The following is a 16222-nucleotide window of genomic DNA, read 5'->3' as shown; positions in this document are numbered from 1 at the left end:
CTGCATGGAGCCTGCTCCTCCCTCTGCCTGTGTCTCTGCTTCTCTCTCTCTAGCTGTGTCTCTATGAATAAATAAATAAAATCTTTAAAAAAAAAAAAAAACTTGATTCTATCTAAAATACTAATATTTTATTTATGCAGGAATAAAAACTTCTTGTGAACAAAAACCAGTTATTCAGACTAAATCTACAAACACAATTAAGTCAAATGTCAAAGAATTTGGAGCTGAGGAACCCAGCAGGAAAAATGCAACATCTCTCATTCTTTTTGAGGAGGTAGGCTTATGGGCAAATGTTCATGATATCTCATAGTAAGAACTTAATTGTAGAAGAGATGAATACCCACCATTTGCTTCAATATCGACGGAACCAGAGGGTATTATGCGGAGTGAAAGAAGTCATTCGGAGAAGGACAATCATCATATGGTTTCACTTATACCTGAAATATAAGAAATAGTGAAAGGGATCATAAGGGAAAGGAAGGGAACTGAGTGGGAAAAATTAGAGAGGGAGACAAACCGTGAGATAGTCATAACTTTGAGAAACAAAGGGTTGTGAAAGGGGAGGTGTGTGGGGGGTTAGGGTAATTGGGTGATGGGCAATGAGGAGGGCAATTGATGGGATGAGTACTGGTGTTATAGGTTGGGAAATTGAATTTAAATTAAAAAAATGTAAAAAAAATTTTTTTTAAGTTATTCTAAATGGTTACTGTATGTGTTTCTATAAAGTTTTATAAAATCACCAAGAAAGTCAGGAATACTTGTATCTGTTTTGAATTTTTTTTTTTTTTTTTTTTTTAAGATTTGTGTATTTAAAGAGAGTACGCATGTGTGCATGAGTCAGGAGAGGGGCAGAGGGAGAGAGAAAATCTTAAGCAGACTTCATGCTGAGTGTGGTGCCTGACGTGGGCTCAATCTCAGGACCTTGAGATCATGATGAGCTAAATCAAGAGTTGGATCTTAACTAACTGAGCCACCCGGGCACCCCATTGTATCTCTTTGAATTTAAAGTGAATGAAACTGTCAACTGTAGAAGAATTTTTCAGAAAGATGATTAATGCAGTTCAGGATTATTCATTATTGTTCAGTGATTATAGAAATTATTCTGACTCATACTTGTCCAGTTACAGGTAACTAGATTTTTTTGGTTTAATATTTGATAACTTTTTACTTTTATTTTATTTTATTTTATTTTAAATTTTTTATTTATTTATGATAGTCACATAGAGAGAGAGAGAGAGAGAGGCAGAGACATAGGCAGAGGGAGAAGCATGTGTCCATGCACCGGGAGCCCGACGTGGGATTCGATCCCGGGTCTCCAGGATCGTGCCCTGGGCCAAAGGCAGGCGCTAAACCGCTGCGCCACCCAGGGATCCCAGCTTTTTACTTTTATTTTTTTATTTTTTTTATTTTTTAATTTTTATTTATTTATGATAGTCACAGAGAGAGAGAGAGAGAGGCAGAGACACAGGCGGAGGGAGAAGCAGGCTCCATGCACCAGGAGCCTGATGTGGGATTCGATCCCGGGTCTCCAGGATCGCGCCCTGGGCCAAAGGCAGGCGCCAGACCACTGCGCCACCCAGGGATCCCCCAGCTTTTTACTTTTAATAGTGTAAAACATTTTAGGCTTTCAGTGTGGACTGAATTCATACTGTTCATAAATTCATAAATTTTATTTCTAACAGACATATAGTATATCTAGTATGTATATGTAACCTATCCAGTAAATGTTTTGTTACTCAATACAATATTATTCTCACAAATGGCTCTTAGGTTGATGTCATTTTTGAAGAAGATGCTGGGTTTCTGAATGCAATCAAAACATTCATGGCAACAACTAAAAGACCTGTAATCCTTACTACTAGTGGTAGGTAACAATGATTTTACAACTAATTACTTTTGGTTAAAATATTTTGAGAAAGTGTCTCATTTTAGTTAGAAATGTGCCTTTATTAGTAAATTAAGTCATTTTTTCTAAAATCTGGAGGCTCCTGGATCATTTTTTAAATGAAGAATTATTCAAATTTGCTATCAATTCACAGCCTTGAGTAATCATAAAATTCATATATTACCCTGCAAATTGCAGTGGTTTGGAAACTGGATACTACTTTGAATCATTGTGTTGAGTATTAGATATTGCAACAGCCTAGAATGCAGGTAAAGAGATTTATAGACTAGCCGGTAAATGGATTTTGATAGGGGCGATAATAGATCCTTCTTTTTGCTTCTTCCTGATACTTATAATTAGATCACTAAATGTCACTGGTCAGAATTGTTTATGAAGTCCAACTTTTCTGTAGTATCTTAATATTGAATTTAATAATTCCTTATCCCCTGAGAACACTTCCATGTGGATTATTGCATATTTTAGTTAAAGTAAGCCACCAGCCTAATGGAATTAGTCCACCTTCCTTTTTATTTGTTTGTTTGTTTGTTTTTTTTAAAGATTTTATTTATTTATTTATTCATGAGAGAGAGAGGCAGAGACACAGACAGAGGGAGAAGCAGGCTCCATGCAGGGAGCCCGATGTGAAACTCGATCCCTGGACCGGGATCATGTCCTGAGCCAAAGGCAGATGCTCTACCACTGAGCCACCAGGTGTCCCACACCTCCCTTTTTTAAAAAAAGATTTTATTTTTAAATAATCTCTATACCACCCAATATAGGACTAAAACCCACAGCCCTGAGATCGAGAGTCACATGCTCCACTGATTGAGCCAGCTAGGTGCCCCTGGAATTGGTCCAACTTCCTAATAATTTGCATTCAGTGTTCAATTTTAAAATACAGTTGTTTTGTTTTTTTCATTATAAACACTGAATTATAACATTGTTTTCTAATTATTTTTCATTGCACATATTCAGCAGCATATCTCTGCTGTGGATTTCTATAGGAAAATGTGTTTAGATTCCACTTACAAATTAATGGCTCATTTGACCGTTAGTGATTGTACTCTAAAAATAGTGATAAAAATCATATTACTCAAAGGTTACATGAGATTTTTTGTTTTAAGATTTTTTATTTATTTATTCATGAGAGACAGAGAGAGGGGCAGAGACACAGGCAGAAGCAGGCTTCATGCAGGGAGCCCGATGTGGGACTCGATAATAGGACTCCAGGATCACGCTCTGGGCTAAAGGCAGGTGCTACACCACTGAGCCACCCAGATGTCCTGGTTACATGAGAATTTAATTAAAAGATCAAAAATTACTTTAGGTCAAGAAAAACTCAGTTCCTTAATGATTTTTAATTTACATGATATTTTCATTACCGATAAAATAGAGAATATTTTCATAGAAAAAGTAACTGGAAAAATTAATTTAGTAGTCTTAATAGTTTTTAAAAATGTTTTTTTTCCTATAGATCCAACATTTAGTTTAATGTTTGATGGCTGCTTTGAAGAAATTAATTTCAGTACTCCTTCGCTTGTAAGTTTTAATTTTGATCATATGTCACAATTCTATAAAAGGTGATTTATTATGATAGTGGCAGTGTATCTTCAGTATACTGTTGAGTAGGAATTAAGAGTGAACATCTTTGCCTTGTTTCTGAATTTGGGGCTAAAGTAGACATTCTTTTACCATTAAGTGTGATATCAGCTATATATTTTCATAAATGCACTTCATCAGTTACCTGTGTTTTTATTGTGAATGGTAGTTAAATTTTGTCACATACTTTCTATTTTTTGAGGCAATCATATGTTTATCTTTTTAATTCTATTAATATGGTGAATGATGTTGGTTGATTTTGAATGTCAGATCAGTCTTGTATATGATCATGATGTGTGTTACATCTTTTCTAAAGTTCTGGATTTGTTCATATATTATTATGGACTTTCATGTCTACATTTATGAAGGATGATGGTGGATGGTTTCTAGGCCATTTGAAATAGATTAGGACATATATTTTAGTAGCTTCTTTTTTTTTTTTTTTTTTTTTTAAGATTTTATTTACTTATGTGAGACACACGGGGGGGGGGGGGGGGGGCGGGGCGGGGGCAGAGACACAGAGGAACAAGCAGTCTCCATGCAGGGAGCCCGATGTGGGACTCGATCCCGGGTCTCCAGGATCAAGCCCTGGGCTAAAGACAGCACTAAACCACTGAGCCACCCGGGCTGCTCTAGTAGTTTCTTTAGAAATAGTATGCATTCTGGGATCCCTGGGTGGCACAGCGGTTTAGCGCCTGCCTTTGGCCCGGGGCACGATCCTGGAGACCCGGGATCGAATCCCATGTCGGGCTCCCAGTGCATGGAGCCTGCTTCTCCTTCTGCCTGTGTCTCTGCCTCTCTCTTTCTCTCTCTCTGTGACTATCATAAATAAATAAAAATTTTAAAAAAATAAAGAAAAAAGAAATAGTATGCATTCTTAGTTTTCATAGTGTGTATATATATATATATTTTTTTTTAGTATATATATTTTTAAGATTTTATTTATTCATTTGAGCACGAGCGGTGGTGAGGACAGAGAGGCAGAGGGAGAAGGAGCAGCAGACCCCTCACTGACAGGGAGCCCAACGCAGGGCACAATCCCAGGATCCTGAGATCATGACCCCAGCCAAAGGCAGATACCCAACTGGCTAAGCCACCCAGGCACCCTAGTTTTTCAGTGTATTTAATGTTAGTATTATACTAATTTATGGAGAATCTAACAACCTTGCAAAGATAGAAGTCCATTTACCATCCCTCTATCTTATATGTTTTCAAATGTTTTACGTTTACTTATTATAAACTCCCAATATAATGCTCAGCTTTTTTGCTTTAGCCAGCTGTGTATATTTGAAAGAAATTAGGAGGAGAATAAAGCATTGACTTTTATGTTCTCCTATATACTTGTAATTTCTAATATACTTCATTCCTTCCTGAAGATCTTTTTCTTTGATTTTCTCTTCAGCCTAAAGAATTTCATTAACAATTTTTATAGAGCTAGTCTGCAGGCAGTGGATTATATTAGGTTTCATTTACTTGAAAATGTCTTTATTTTTACTTCATTTTCAAAGAATATTTTCCCTTGGTATAGAAATCTGGGTTCTCAGTTTTTCCATCAGTACTTTTTTTTTTTTTTTTTTTAAGTAGGCTCCACACCCAATATGGGCCTTGAACTCACCACCCAGAAATTAAGAGTCACATACTCTACCAACTGAGCCAGCCAGGTCCCCCTGCATCAGTACCTTAAAGATATCATAGCATTGTCTTTTGGTCACTGCTATTTCTTTCTTTTTAAAATTAATCAATTAATTAATTAATTTTATTGGTCACTGCTATTTCTGATTATAAGTCACTTTTTCCTTTTTGCCTCCTATGTAATATGTCATTTTTTTCTGGATGCCTTCAAGATATTCCTTTTTTTAAAAGTTTTTTTTTAATGTATTTTTTTTATTGGAGTTTGATTTGCCAATATATAGTGTAACACCCAGTGCTCATCCCATCAAGTGCCCCCCTCAGTACCTGTCACCCAGTCACCCCATCCCCCCGCCTACCTTTCCTTCAATTACCCCTTGTTTGTTTCCCAGAGTTTGGAGTCTTTGAGATACTCTTTTTGTTATTTTCAGCAATTTGCCTATGATGTGCCTAGGAGTTATTTTTCTTCATATCTATCCTGCTTATGGTTCTTGGATATCTACAATCCATAAATATATGTCATTTCTCCAATGAAGGACTTTTTTCTTTTAATATTTTATTTATTTATTTGACAGAAAAACAGAGCACAGCAGGGGGAGGGCAGAGGGAGAGGGAGAAACAGAAACAGGCTCCCAGCCGAGCAGGGTGCCTCATGTGGAGCTTGATCTCAGGGTCCTGGGATCATGACCTGAGCAGAAGGCAGATGCTTAACCAACTGAATCACCCAGGCGCCCCCTAAGGGACATACTTGAACTTATTTTTCAAATTTATTTCATGCCCATTTTCCTTTTCCTTCTTGGGAATTTAATTACAGGTATGTTAAACATTTTACATTGTCCACATGCCACTACAGTATGCTGTTCTCCTCCTCCTCCAACTTTTTTTTGTTTGTACTTTTGATTTGATCCTTTATATTGATTTGTCTTTAAATTTACTGACACTTATTTTTTTTCTGTCATCTCCATTCTTCTGTGAGGCCCATCCAGTGAAATTTTTATTCTGATATTATGGTTTTTAGTTTTATAATTTGTTTGCTTCTTTTTATGGCTTCTGTTTTTCTTCTGGGATTTCTTATGTTTGTTGGTTATGAGCAGGTTTTCTTTAAGCATAGAATTTTGCTAGCTGTTTTAAAATTCTAATTCCAGCATCTTTATCATCTTGTGATTAAGTCTACTGATTGTCTTGCCTCTGAGGAATTACTCTGTTTCTTTGTGTAGTAGTTTTAGATTTTTATCTTGTACTTTGCAAGTGATATGTTGTAGATAGTCTGGATTCTGTTATGTTCCTCTAAACAAATATTCTCCTGTAGTAGGTAGCAGCTAAAGTTTCTGTTCAGGTCTTTTCTTTTTATTTTGTTTTTATTTATTTTATTTTTTTTGTTCAGGCCTTTTAGTTTTAGCTGGGCTGCTTTGAGACAGGCCCACACATGTGAAGTTCAGGCATCAACCAGGGATTTGCATTCTTCTTTAGAATTTCTGTTTCACTACTTTCACAGACCTCCCCTCTCACTTTCCAGCTACTGCCATCATCCCAAACTCTGTCCTCTGATTCAAGCCAGTAACACTGTGAGTTTCTGTCTGAGTTTTAGCCACCACTGCTGCATCCTTTCCTCAGTCAGAAATCAATTTAAAGGAGGGATTTCACCCAGGGCCTTTTTTTTGTCCAAGTATTGATTTCCCTTCAGTAATCTTCTGCATTTAGTTACTCTCTTGTGCCTTCAAATAATGTGTTTTTTAATATTTATTTGTGTTTTTTTTAAGAATTATTTATTTATTCATAAATACAGAGAGAGAGAGAGAGAGGCAGAGACACAGGCAGAGGGAGAAGCAGGTATCATACAGAGAGCCTCACGTGGGACTCGATCCAGGGTCTCCAGGATCACGCCCTGGGCTGCAGGTGGCGCTAAACCGCTGCGCCACCGGGGCTGCCCTTAATATTTATTTGTAGTTGATTATATAGTTTATTGTTATTACCGATGGCAAGGTTTGTCTTGAGAGTAGGTACTTCATTATTGAAACTAGAATTCCTAGTTTGTGGGAAGCAGAAGTTCCAGAAGTGTGCAAGAGTAGTGTATGTGTATAGAATAAAGTCTCAGATTTAATAGGGGAAATCTTTTTGTTAATTCTCTTATTTATTTTAAGGTAAAATGCTAGTGGTCTTGTAAAGTCTGCAGAATGTAAATATAATTTTATTTGTTTTTAGCTTCTCAAGGTAAAAAGCTTTCCATAAATGGGGGGAAGAGAATAGTATGTATTTTGTTGTTTTATTATTATTATTTTTAAAGATTTTATTTATTTATTCATGAGAGACATAGAGAGAGAGAGAGACAGAGACACAGGCAGAGGGAGAAGCAAGCTCCCTTCAGGGAGCCTGACGTGGGACTCGATCCTGGATCAGGCCCTGGGCCAAAGGTGGCGCTAAACCGCTGAGGCACCTGGGCTGCCCTATTTTGTTGTTTTACAAATAATATTATAGCAATATTGATGGATCACTAAATAAAATGAAAATTTTTATGTGGTCCATATTTTTTTTTTAGATTTTATTTATTTATTTGAGAGAGAGAGCGCGCACAAGTGGTAGGGAAGGGTAGAGGGAGAGGGAGAAGCAGACTCTCCACTGAGAGCCTCCAATGCAGGGCTCAATCCCAGGACTCTGAGATCATGACCCAAGCCGAAGGCAGACATTTAACCAACTAAGCCACCCAGGCATCCCTTGGTCCATTTATTCTTAGGGAATCACATGGGGGGACACCTGGGCTCAGTGGTTGAGCATCTGCCTTCGGCTCAAGGCGTGATTTCAGAGTCCTGGGATCGAGTCCCACATTGGGCTCTCTGTATGGAGCCTGCTTCTCTCTCTGCCTGTGTCTCTCCCTCTCTGTCTCTGTGTCTCTCAAGAATAAATAAATAAAATCTTAAAAAAGAAAAAAATCACATGGGGTTTGGGTTTTGGTTTGGGGGGGTTGGTTTTTTGTTTTTTCATTTTTTCCTAATGTTTCTTATTTACATACATTTATGCATTTGTGCATGCATGATACAATTTTCTAATTCTGGTTTTTAAAAATTATGTAAGTATTTTTCAGTATTATTATAGTATTCATATTTATAGTTTTAATTGCTTAAAATATTCCATCAAGTTGTATCATTACTTAATCTTAAAGCAATTTCTCAAACTTTAATAAAATTGCCTCCAGCATTTATGGAAAATCTATAAAATTTCCTTCCTGTTTTAGACCAAATACAGTTACTAAAATAAGTATACATAAAACATTTTTAATTTGGATGTATATTCCTTTATATTTTTCTAGATTAGTTTCATTCTCAAGAGCTAAAATAATGTGAATTTTAGTTAAATTTGTCTACTTTTAGATGTGTATTACTGATGTATTTCTGTTTAACTCTGCAATTCACCAATTTTCTTTTTCTTTCTGTTTCTCTTTTTCTCAGCGTAATGTGGCCAGCTACCTACAAATGATCTGCTTGGCTGAGAACTTTAGAACTGATGTGAAAGACTTTGTAACATTGTTAACTGCCAATACTTGTGATATCAGAAAAAGTATCCTTTACTTACAATTCTGGATTAGAAGTGGAGGTGGATTTTTAGAAGAAAGGCCATTATCCCTTTGTCGTAAGTTGATCTAAGAAAAATTTCTACAGTGAGGCCCTATGTTAAAGTACATGCTATATACCAAATTATCTGAAAGATTTTAAAAATTTTGAGCATCCATGTATCACGTTAATCTTGAAAATAAACATGTATGTCAACTTTGTTTATAAAAATTTTATAAACATTAAAAGTGGGTTAAATGGAGTTAAACTACATGGAACAAATTTTTATACATTTATAATCATAGTTTCTTTCCCTTTTTTCCAAAGATTGATTGATTGATTTGATTGAATGATTGATTTTAGAAAGAGAGAGAACACGGGGTAGGTAAAGGGAGAGTCTCAAGCCGACTCTGTGCTGAGTGTGGAATCCAACCCAGGGCTCAATCTCAAGACCCTGAGATCATGAACTGAACTAAATCAATAGACACTTAACCAACTGAGCCACTCAGGCGCCCCATAATCATAGTTTTTTATAAGCAAGTAGGATGATATTATTTAGCAATTAGCTTCCTTTATTTACTCCTTAGAAAACATATTGGTGAATTTTCCATATATATAAATTATTTTTATATGACTGTGAGTTCTCGGTTTCTTCACTAGTCTATAATTCTGTTTTTCATAAGAACTTTATAATTTCAGAAATGTTTTATTTCTTATCAATCTTCAGTCATTGTTACCTAATTGAAGTCACAGACATTTATTGAGGACTTTCTCCATGCCAGGTCCTGTGTTTACATGAATAAGACATGGTTCCTTTCCTGAAGAAGTTCATAGTTTGTGGTTTTCATGCTCCATAGTCTGTTCTGTAGTTACAGATCCTGCTCTGGGAAGTACACAAATATTTAAATAAAACCAAGGTGAAGTTCTGTAATATTAATCCCCTGTCAAGTTTTTTTTTTCTTTGATCAGTTCAAAATTTTAATGTATTAAAAAAAATTTTAATGTATTATTCTTTTTCATAATAGCAATTGTATATATTTAATTCAGTGTGAGCCTGTATTTTTAACTATTTCTTAGAAGTAAATATGATAAATAAGACAAGGAAAATATGCTCTTATAAAAAAACAAACTAGTAACTATTGCCATGCTATTGGATATAAAATGTTATGTCAGGAATTTTAAAAGATGAAATCTTAGTATAGCATTATTTTTTTTCTTGAAGATTTTATATGCATTTTATTTGTCTTTCTTAAACACAGATACATACTCATTGGAAATTCAAACAGTGCAGAAATATATAAAGTAAAAAGTAAAAGATCTTCCCTACTTTTTAAAGTTAGTCACCATGAAAGCTTTATCTATGCATGTACAAATATTGCTGCCTACTTATTTAGCAAAGTTAACCAATACTATATATACGGTTAAACAATTTGCTGTGTTTTACTTAATAATTAGTTAGTACGTACAATTCTAGCCCTCTCACAGCTGCATCCTATTCCGTAGTAGGGAATGGATATAACATAATTTAATTAACCGTTATTTATTAAAGGAAATTGAAGTTATCTTCAGTTTGTTATTAAAATATGCAGTGAATATCTATACACATCCTTGGGCTTATCTGTCAGTACTTCCATTGGAGAGAACTCTAGAAGTATAGTTGCTGGCCCAAAGGCTAGAATACATTTTACATTCCAATAGGTATTGTCAGGTTGCCCTCCCAAATATACTTGTCCTGATTTATGTTCCCATTAATAGTTTATGATGGCTTTTTAATGTATACTTCTGAGAGAACTAGGTTACCAGTTGCTTTACTTTTGCCAGTGTAAAAGGTGAGAAGCAAATATCTTATTTTAATTTGCATTTCCATGATCAGTAGTGAAATTGCACATCTTTTTATGAGTTCATTAATTATTTGTATTTTTTCTGTGACTTGTCTGTTCATAGACCTTGCACTTTTTTCTTTTGGATTGTTTTTAAGGCCACCACCACCACCCCTATTAACCTCCGTATGCTAGAAATGTTTGTATTATACTCTTTATGAATTAAATACATATGTGAAGAACAAAATGGGACTGTAAGTCCAAAAGGTGCCAAAAGATCTTAGATTTTAAATAATTGTTTGCTACAATTTATTAAAAATATAGATAGCTTAAGATTTTCGTTTATTAATTTTGTAGGAAATAGCAGAAACACTCAATTTGTTTGCTCTGAGGATGGCCCTGATTCCAAAAATAAACCTAAAAGTACTAAGAGGAGTCCTACAGACCTTCCCAAATGTGACACCGGCTGTGTTGAGACCTTGTTTGGCCTTAAGAACATTTTTTCCTCATCTGAAGATTTATTTTCATTTCTAAAGGTATTTTCAATATCTAATGTATATTCCTTTTCATCTTCATAACACTCATTCCCATCTTTTGAATCTTAAGGTTAATTTAAATTTACATATAATTTTTATAGGCTTTAGATTTCTAATTTTAACATACTATATACCACTTTGATAAGTGGTGCATAGACAGATCTCTAAATACATATTATAGGATTTTTTTTTTCTAAGATTTTATTTATTTATTCATGAGAGAGGCAGAGGGAGGAGAAGCAGGCTTCCATGCAGGAGCCCAATGTGGGACTCAATCCAAGAATTCCAGAGGCAAAGGCAGACACTCAACTGCTGAGCCACCCAGGCATCCCAATATTATAGGATTTAGACTAGAATTTAGAAAGATCTCAGATTAAAAAGACAGTTTCAGAAAGGTAGTTCTTAAATAAATGAGCTTCTGTTGAATTGGGGTATAAACTATTAGAAAATTTAATTCTGGGGCAGCCCAGGTGGCTCAGCGGTTTAGCACCAACTTCAGCCCAGGGTGTGATTCCGGAGTCCCAAGATCGAGTCCCACGTCGGGCTCCCTGCATGGAGCCTGCTTCTCACTCTGCCTGTGTCTCTCCCTCGCTGTCCCTGTGTCTCTCATTAATAAATAAATAAATATTTTAAAAAAAGAAAATTTAATTCTTCAGATTTTAATAGTCTAAATTTAGTTTTTAGACTCAGAACTACTTTGATGAATTAAGGGAGCATACGTCAATAAAATTATGAGAGGGTAGCAACTCATTACTTTTAAGATAGAATAAGGATGCCACTATATTCATATAGGTAGGAAAATGTTCAGACTATGTTCTAACACTTCTTCACTCAAAATTGTTTTTCAGCACAAAGTCAGAACAAAGGAAGAATGTCATCAGTTCATCCAGCTTCTTACAGAATTCCGAATGCAAAATGTAGATTTCTTACATAGTAATCTTGAGTTCATTCTACCACTACCTGTTAATATCATTCCAGAAACGGAAAACTTCTATGGTTCATCAGTAAGTGTGGACAGCAGTACAGCAACAAAACATATGAAATGTCTTGCTAGGAAACATTCTGAAGGAGAGAAGCCATTGAAAAAGCCACAAAAAAAGAAACAAAAGAAAAAGATGGTAATTCTAGATGATAGCGACTTGTTTGACACTGAATTGGATTTCTCTAATGAATTTCTTAGCCGTTCTCCTGCTTCCTCCTCAAATTCAGAAGACAGCAAAGCCAGAGACAAAGAAAGCAATCCAGATGCAAAGAAACTGAACAAATGTTTAGAGTCTAACATGGAATCTATTCCTTGTCCTAAAACACCAGCGGAAAAAAAATGTTCTGCCCTTGTTTCTCACTGTTTAAATTCTCTCACTGAGTTCATGGATAACATGTCCTTCTTAGATGCTCTTTTAGTTGATGTGAGAGAACAAAAGGAATTTGGTAAAAATGACTTTAGTTGGACAAATGTTAAAAGCGGACTTTGTGATGAGTTTAGTCTCGAGACTAGTGATGGATGGACTTCTCAGAGCTCTGGAGAATTAAAGGCAGCTATAGAAGCACTCAGCTTTACTAAATGTTCATCTACTATTTCAAAAGCACTGGAAACCTCCTTGAATTCTTGCAAGAAATCAGGAAGAGATCCAACTAAAGAGCTTACTCTCTCCATTTCACAAAAGCGCAACAATGTATACTTTAGTCAGTCAGCAGCTAATTTAGAGTAAGTCATCCTTTAACTTTTGTTTTTTCAATAACAGATGATAAAGAGGAAATTATTCATTTCTTTTTGCTAATTTTGAAATGCTGGGCTTTATTGATCCCAGGATAAACACTTAATATTGGGACGCCCGGGTGGCTCAGCGGTTGAGTGTATGCCTTTGGCTCAGGGTGTGATCCCAGGATTCCGGGATCAAGTCCCACATTGGGCTCCTGTGGAGCCTGTTTCATCCTCTGCCTGTGTCTCTGCCTCTCTCTGTGTCTTGTGAATAAATAAATAAAATCTAAAAGAAACAAACACTTAATAATGTAGCTTCTAATAAGACAGGGAGACCAGCCTGATGGTTAGGAAGAAAAACGAGATATTAGAAGACTCTTGAACAACAGGGAATGGGTTTTTTTTTTTTAAGATTTTATTTATTTATTCATGAGAATACACAGAGGAGAGAGAGAGAGGCAGAGAGAGAAGCAGGCTCCCTGCAGGGAGCCCGACATGGGACTCGATTCCGGGTCTCCAGGATCACACCCGGGACTGAAGGCGGCGTAAACCGCTGAGCCACCCCGGCTGCCCAGGGAATGGGGTTTGGATATGCTTGGGGCAGATGGTGGGTAGCCATTAAAGATTCTTTTTTTTTTTTTTTTTTTTAAAGATTCTTTTGGTATGGGAGTGACTGTGTTGAAAATGATATAGGAAAAAAAAATACGGGAAGTTAACCTGGAATCTGGTTAATCTAGTCTTAAGAAAGACTAGAAACTGGTTGTATTTGGGATTGCTGCATTTTTCTTGGGCATTAAAAATAAAAAGTAATGCATTACTTTTAATTTACAGCAGTGCCTGGAAGAGGATAGCAGTCATTAAAAGTGTATTTTCTAGCAGATCTCTTCTAAACCTGGGTAACAGACAAGCTAGTATAACTGAGTACTTGCCAACTCTTCGGAACATTTGTAGGACTGAGAAGCTAAAAGAACAAGGAAAAAATAAAAGAAGGTAAAGACTCTATATAAATAACATTGTATATAGCTATTTGAAGATTAATAAATATTCTCATTTGATTCTTAAAAATTGCATTTTTCCTTGTAATTTTGACAGGTTCCTGCACTATCTTGAAGGGATTCATCTTAACATTTCGAAAGAGACTGTGAACACTCTGGCAGCTGGCTTCCCTTAACATCTACATTACCAATGCCTTGTACAGATTATTATGTGTTCCTCAAGATACATTTTTATATTGATCTTCATGGAAGAATTTATTTCTCAATGTACATTTAAAAAAGGACTATTTGTATATTATTAGTGTGCAAATATTTAAAGTGAAAAAATTTGAGTCACAAATTGTATTTATGATTGTGGTGATTTTTTTTTTTTTTCTGAAACTTTTTGTATTGGTTTAGTGTTGTATTTTTGTGTGAGTGAGCTGTTCTAGAAGGTAGAATTCACTAAATATTTCTAAAGGTGTTGCACTGTTAATCCATAATTTTTCTTTCCTGTTAATTTTAACCCACCTCTCTCCAGCCTGTCAGTACTCTGTCAAGTTGTATATATGAATCATCTATGAGATAATCTAGTTTACACAATACAAAATTATGTAATACATAAAAACTTCCGAGGGAAGAAATTATGCATCATTTTTCAAAAAGTGCCATCTTCCCAATAAGTTTATTTTTAGTGTATTCCTCCAGCATATTTTACCATTGAATCACTGAATATTGACAAAGTGAAAACAAGATTATGAATTGTCATTTTCATAAATCCTTTTTTGGCAACCATGCACGTGATATCTTGTATATTTTGCCAACTCACATCATTTGCTTGTACATTTTTTGTATTTTTATATCAGTATTTTATTTCATAAAGATATTAATGGTGTTAATATATCTATTTTGGACAAACTGCTTATTCATTAAAATTGTAACAAAGGATTTTACTATATGAACTTTCTACATCATAGCCATTTTGACTTCAGGTTGGTTTTGGAGAAAGTGTGTTTTTTTAATTACAAGATCTTTAAATCCCACATTTTACTTCAAATCATTTTTGCTATTGCATAATCAGGTATATCTGAAAATAGTTTCCTATTTTAAGTGTTTATATTTATTAGCCTAGAATTCAGTTACATTATCTGGTGAATTATATATTTACCTCAAAGGTAAGGATCCTAATTTTGTACAGATGGAAAATACTGATGTGTATACCTGTTTACAAATGTGTATGAAAGATATGTTTTACCTCTTATTTGTTCAGTCTACTTTTTCATTGATAGTATGTTGATTTAATTAAAGGTTACATGTTTTGCTCTTGTACAAAAGATCTGAAGTTTTGTGGGTTTTGAAGTATATGAATTTTTTTCTGTTGCATACTAGCATTCACTATTTGTAGAGGACTTACCTGTTAATTTGGTCTTACTAGAAAATTCTGGTAATTCTCAGTAGCTGAGAAACAAAGTAAAAATCAAGAAATAATGGGAATATTTCTAATAGGGACACATAAGATTTTCTTTTAGGTTTGGGGGGGAAATTATGAATTCTTTTTTTTTAAGATGTATATATTTATTTGAGAGGGAGAGAGAGCACAAGTAGGAGGAACAGGGAGAGGGAGAAAGGATTTCAAACAGACTCCACCCTTGTGGGATGCATGGGTGGCTCAGTTGGTTGGGTGTCTTGTCTTTGGCTCAGGTCACGATCCCAGGGTTCTGGAATCGAGCCCCACATCAGGCTCCCTGATCAGTAGGGAGCCTGCTCCTCCTCCCTCTGCTGCTCCCCCTGCTTGTGCTCATGTGCTCTGTCAAATAAATGTATAAAAACTTAAAAAAAAAAAAAGGCTCTACCCTGAGCAGAGTGTAGAGCCCAACATGGGGCTTGATCTCAGCATCCTGAGATCACAACCTGAGCTAAAACCAAGAATCCAACAGTTAACCAACTATACTACCCAGGCACCTTGAAAATTATGAATACTTAAAGGTGGTAAATTCCTTTAAGACTTAGATCCACTTTTGAGTTAAAGTAACTAAATTGATAGCTTTTTCAGTACTTAGCATCTTATCCTGTAAATGTCTAAAATGAACACATTTTCACAAAGCTATTTCTAGAAATATGTGGGAGGTAGAATGCCACATATCTGGCATGAACAACTGGATGGTTGGTGAAGCTATTTACCAAAGTACAGAATAATGGCAAAGGAGAGGATTTGAAGGAAAAAAGGATTATTTGAGACATATAACTTGGGATACCTACAGCAGATCCAAGGTGATATTTGTGTACAACCATATGTAAATGTAGGGATCCCTGGGTGGTGCAGCGGTTTAGCGCCTGTCTTTGGCCCAGGGCGCGATCCTGGAGACCCGGGATCGAATCCCACATCGGGCTCCTGGTGCATGGAGCCTGCTTCTCCCTCTGCCTGTGTCTCTGCCTCTCTCTCTCTCTCTCTGTGTGACTATCATAAAAAAAAAAAAAAAGTAAAATATTAAAAAAAAAAAACCATATGTAAATGTAGAGATTTACTAGTGAATG

At 35.6% G+C, this 16222-nt stretch overlaps 1 protein-coding gene across 1 annotated transcript in view; it reads left to right on the top strand.

Moving 5' to 3' along the window:
- Window positions 1–15021, top strand: part of ATAD5 (ATPase family AAA domain containing 5) — a 48138-nt gene extending 33117 nt beyond the window's left edge. Inside the window, exons 16-23 of the mRNA XM_026016252.2 lie at window positions 141–274; window positions 1771–1864; window positions 3360–3424; window positions 8557–8737; window positions 10836–11014; window positions 11863–12719; window positions 13545–13703; window positions 13806–15021. Coding sequence (XP_025872037.2) covers window positions 141–274; window positions 1771–1864; window positions 3360–3424; window positions 8557–8737; window positions 10836–11014; window positions 11863–12719; window positions 13545–13703; window positions 13806–13884 — 1748 coding nt within the window. The 3' untranslated portion in view covers window positions 13885–15021. The remainder of the gene's footprint in view (window positions 1–140; window positions 275–1770; window positions 1865–3359; window positions 3425–8556; window positions 8738–10835; window positions 11015–11862; window positions 12720–13544; window positions 13704–13805) is intronic.
- Window positions 15022–16222: the final 1201 nt, after the last annotated feature.

This window comes from Vulpes vulpes, chromosome 2 (genome assembly GCF_048418805.1).
Source record: "Vulpes vulpes isolate BD-2025 chromosome 2, VulVul3, whole genome shotgun sequence".
Classification (NCBI taxonomy): Eukaryota; Metazoa; Chordata; class Mammalia; order Carnivora; family Canidae; genus Vulpes; species Vulpes vulpes.
The sequence above is the reverse complement of the archived record's forward strand: the minus strand, read 5'-3'. Positions and strand labels throughout refer to the sequence as shown.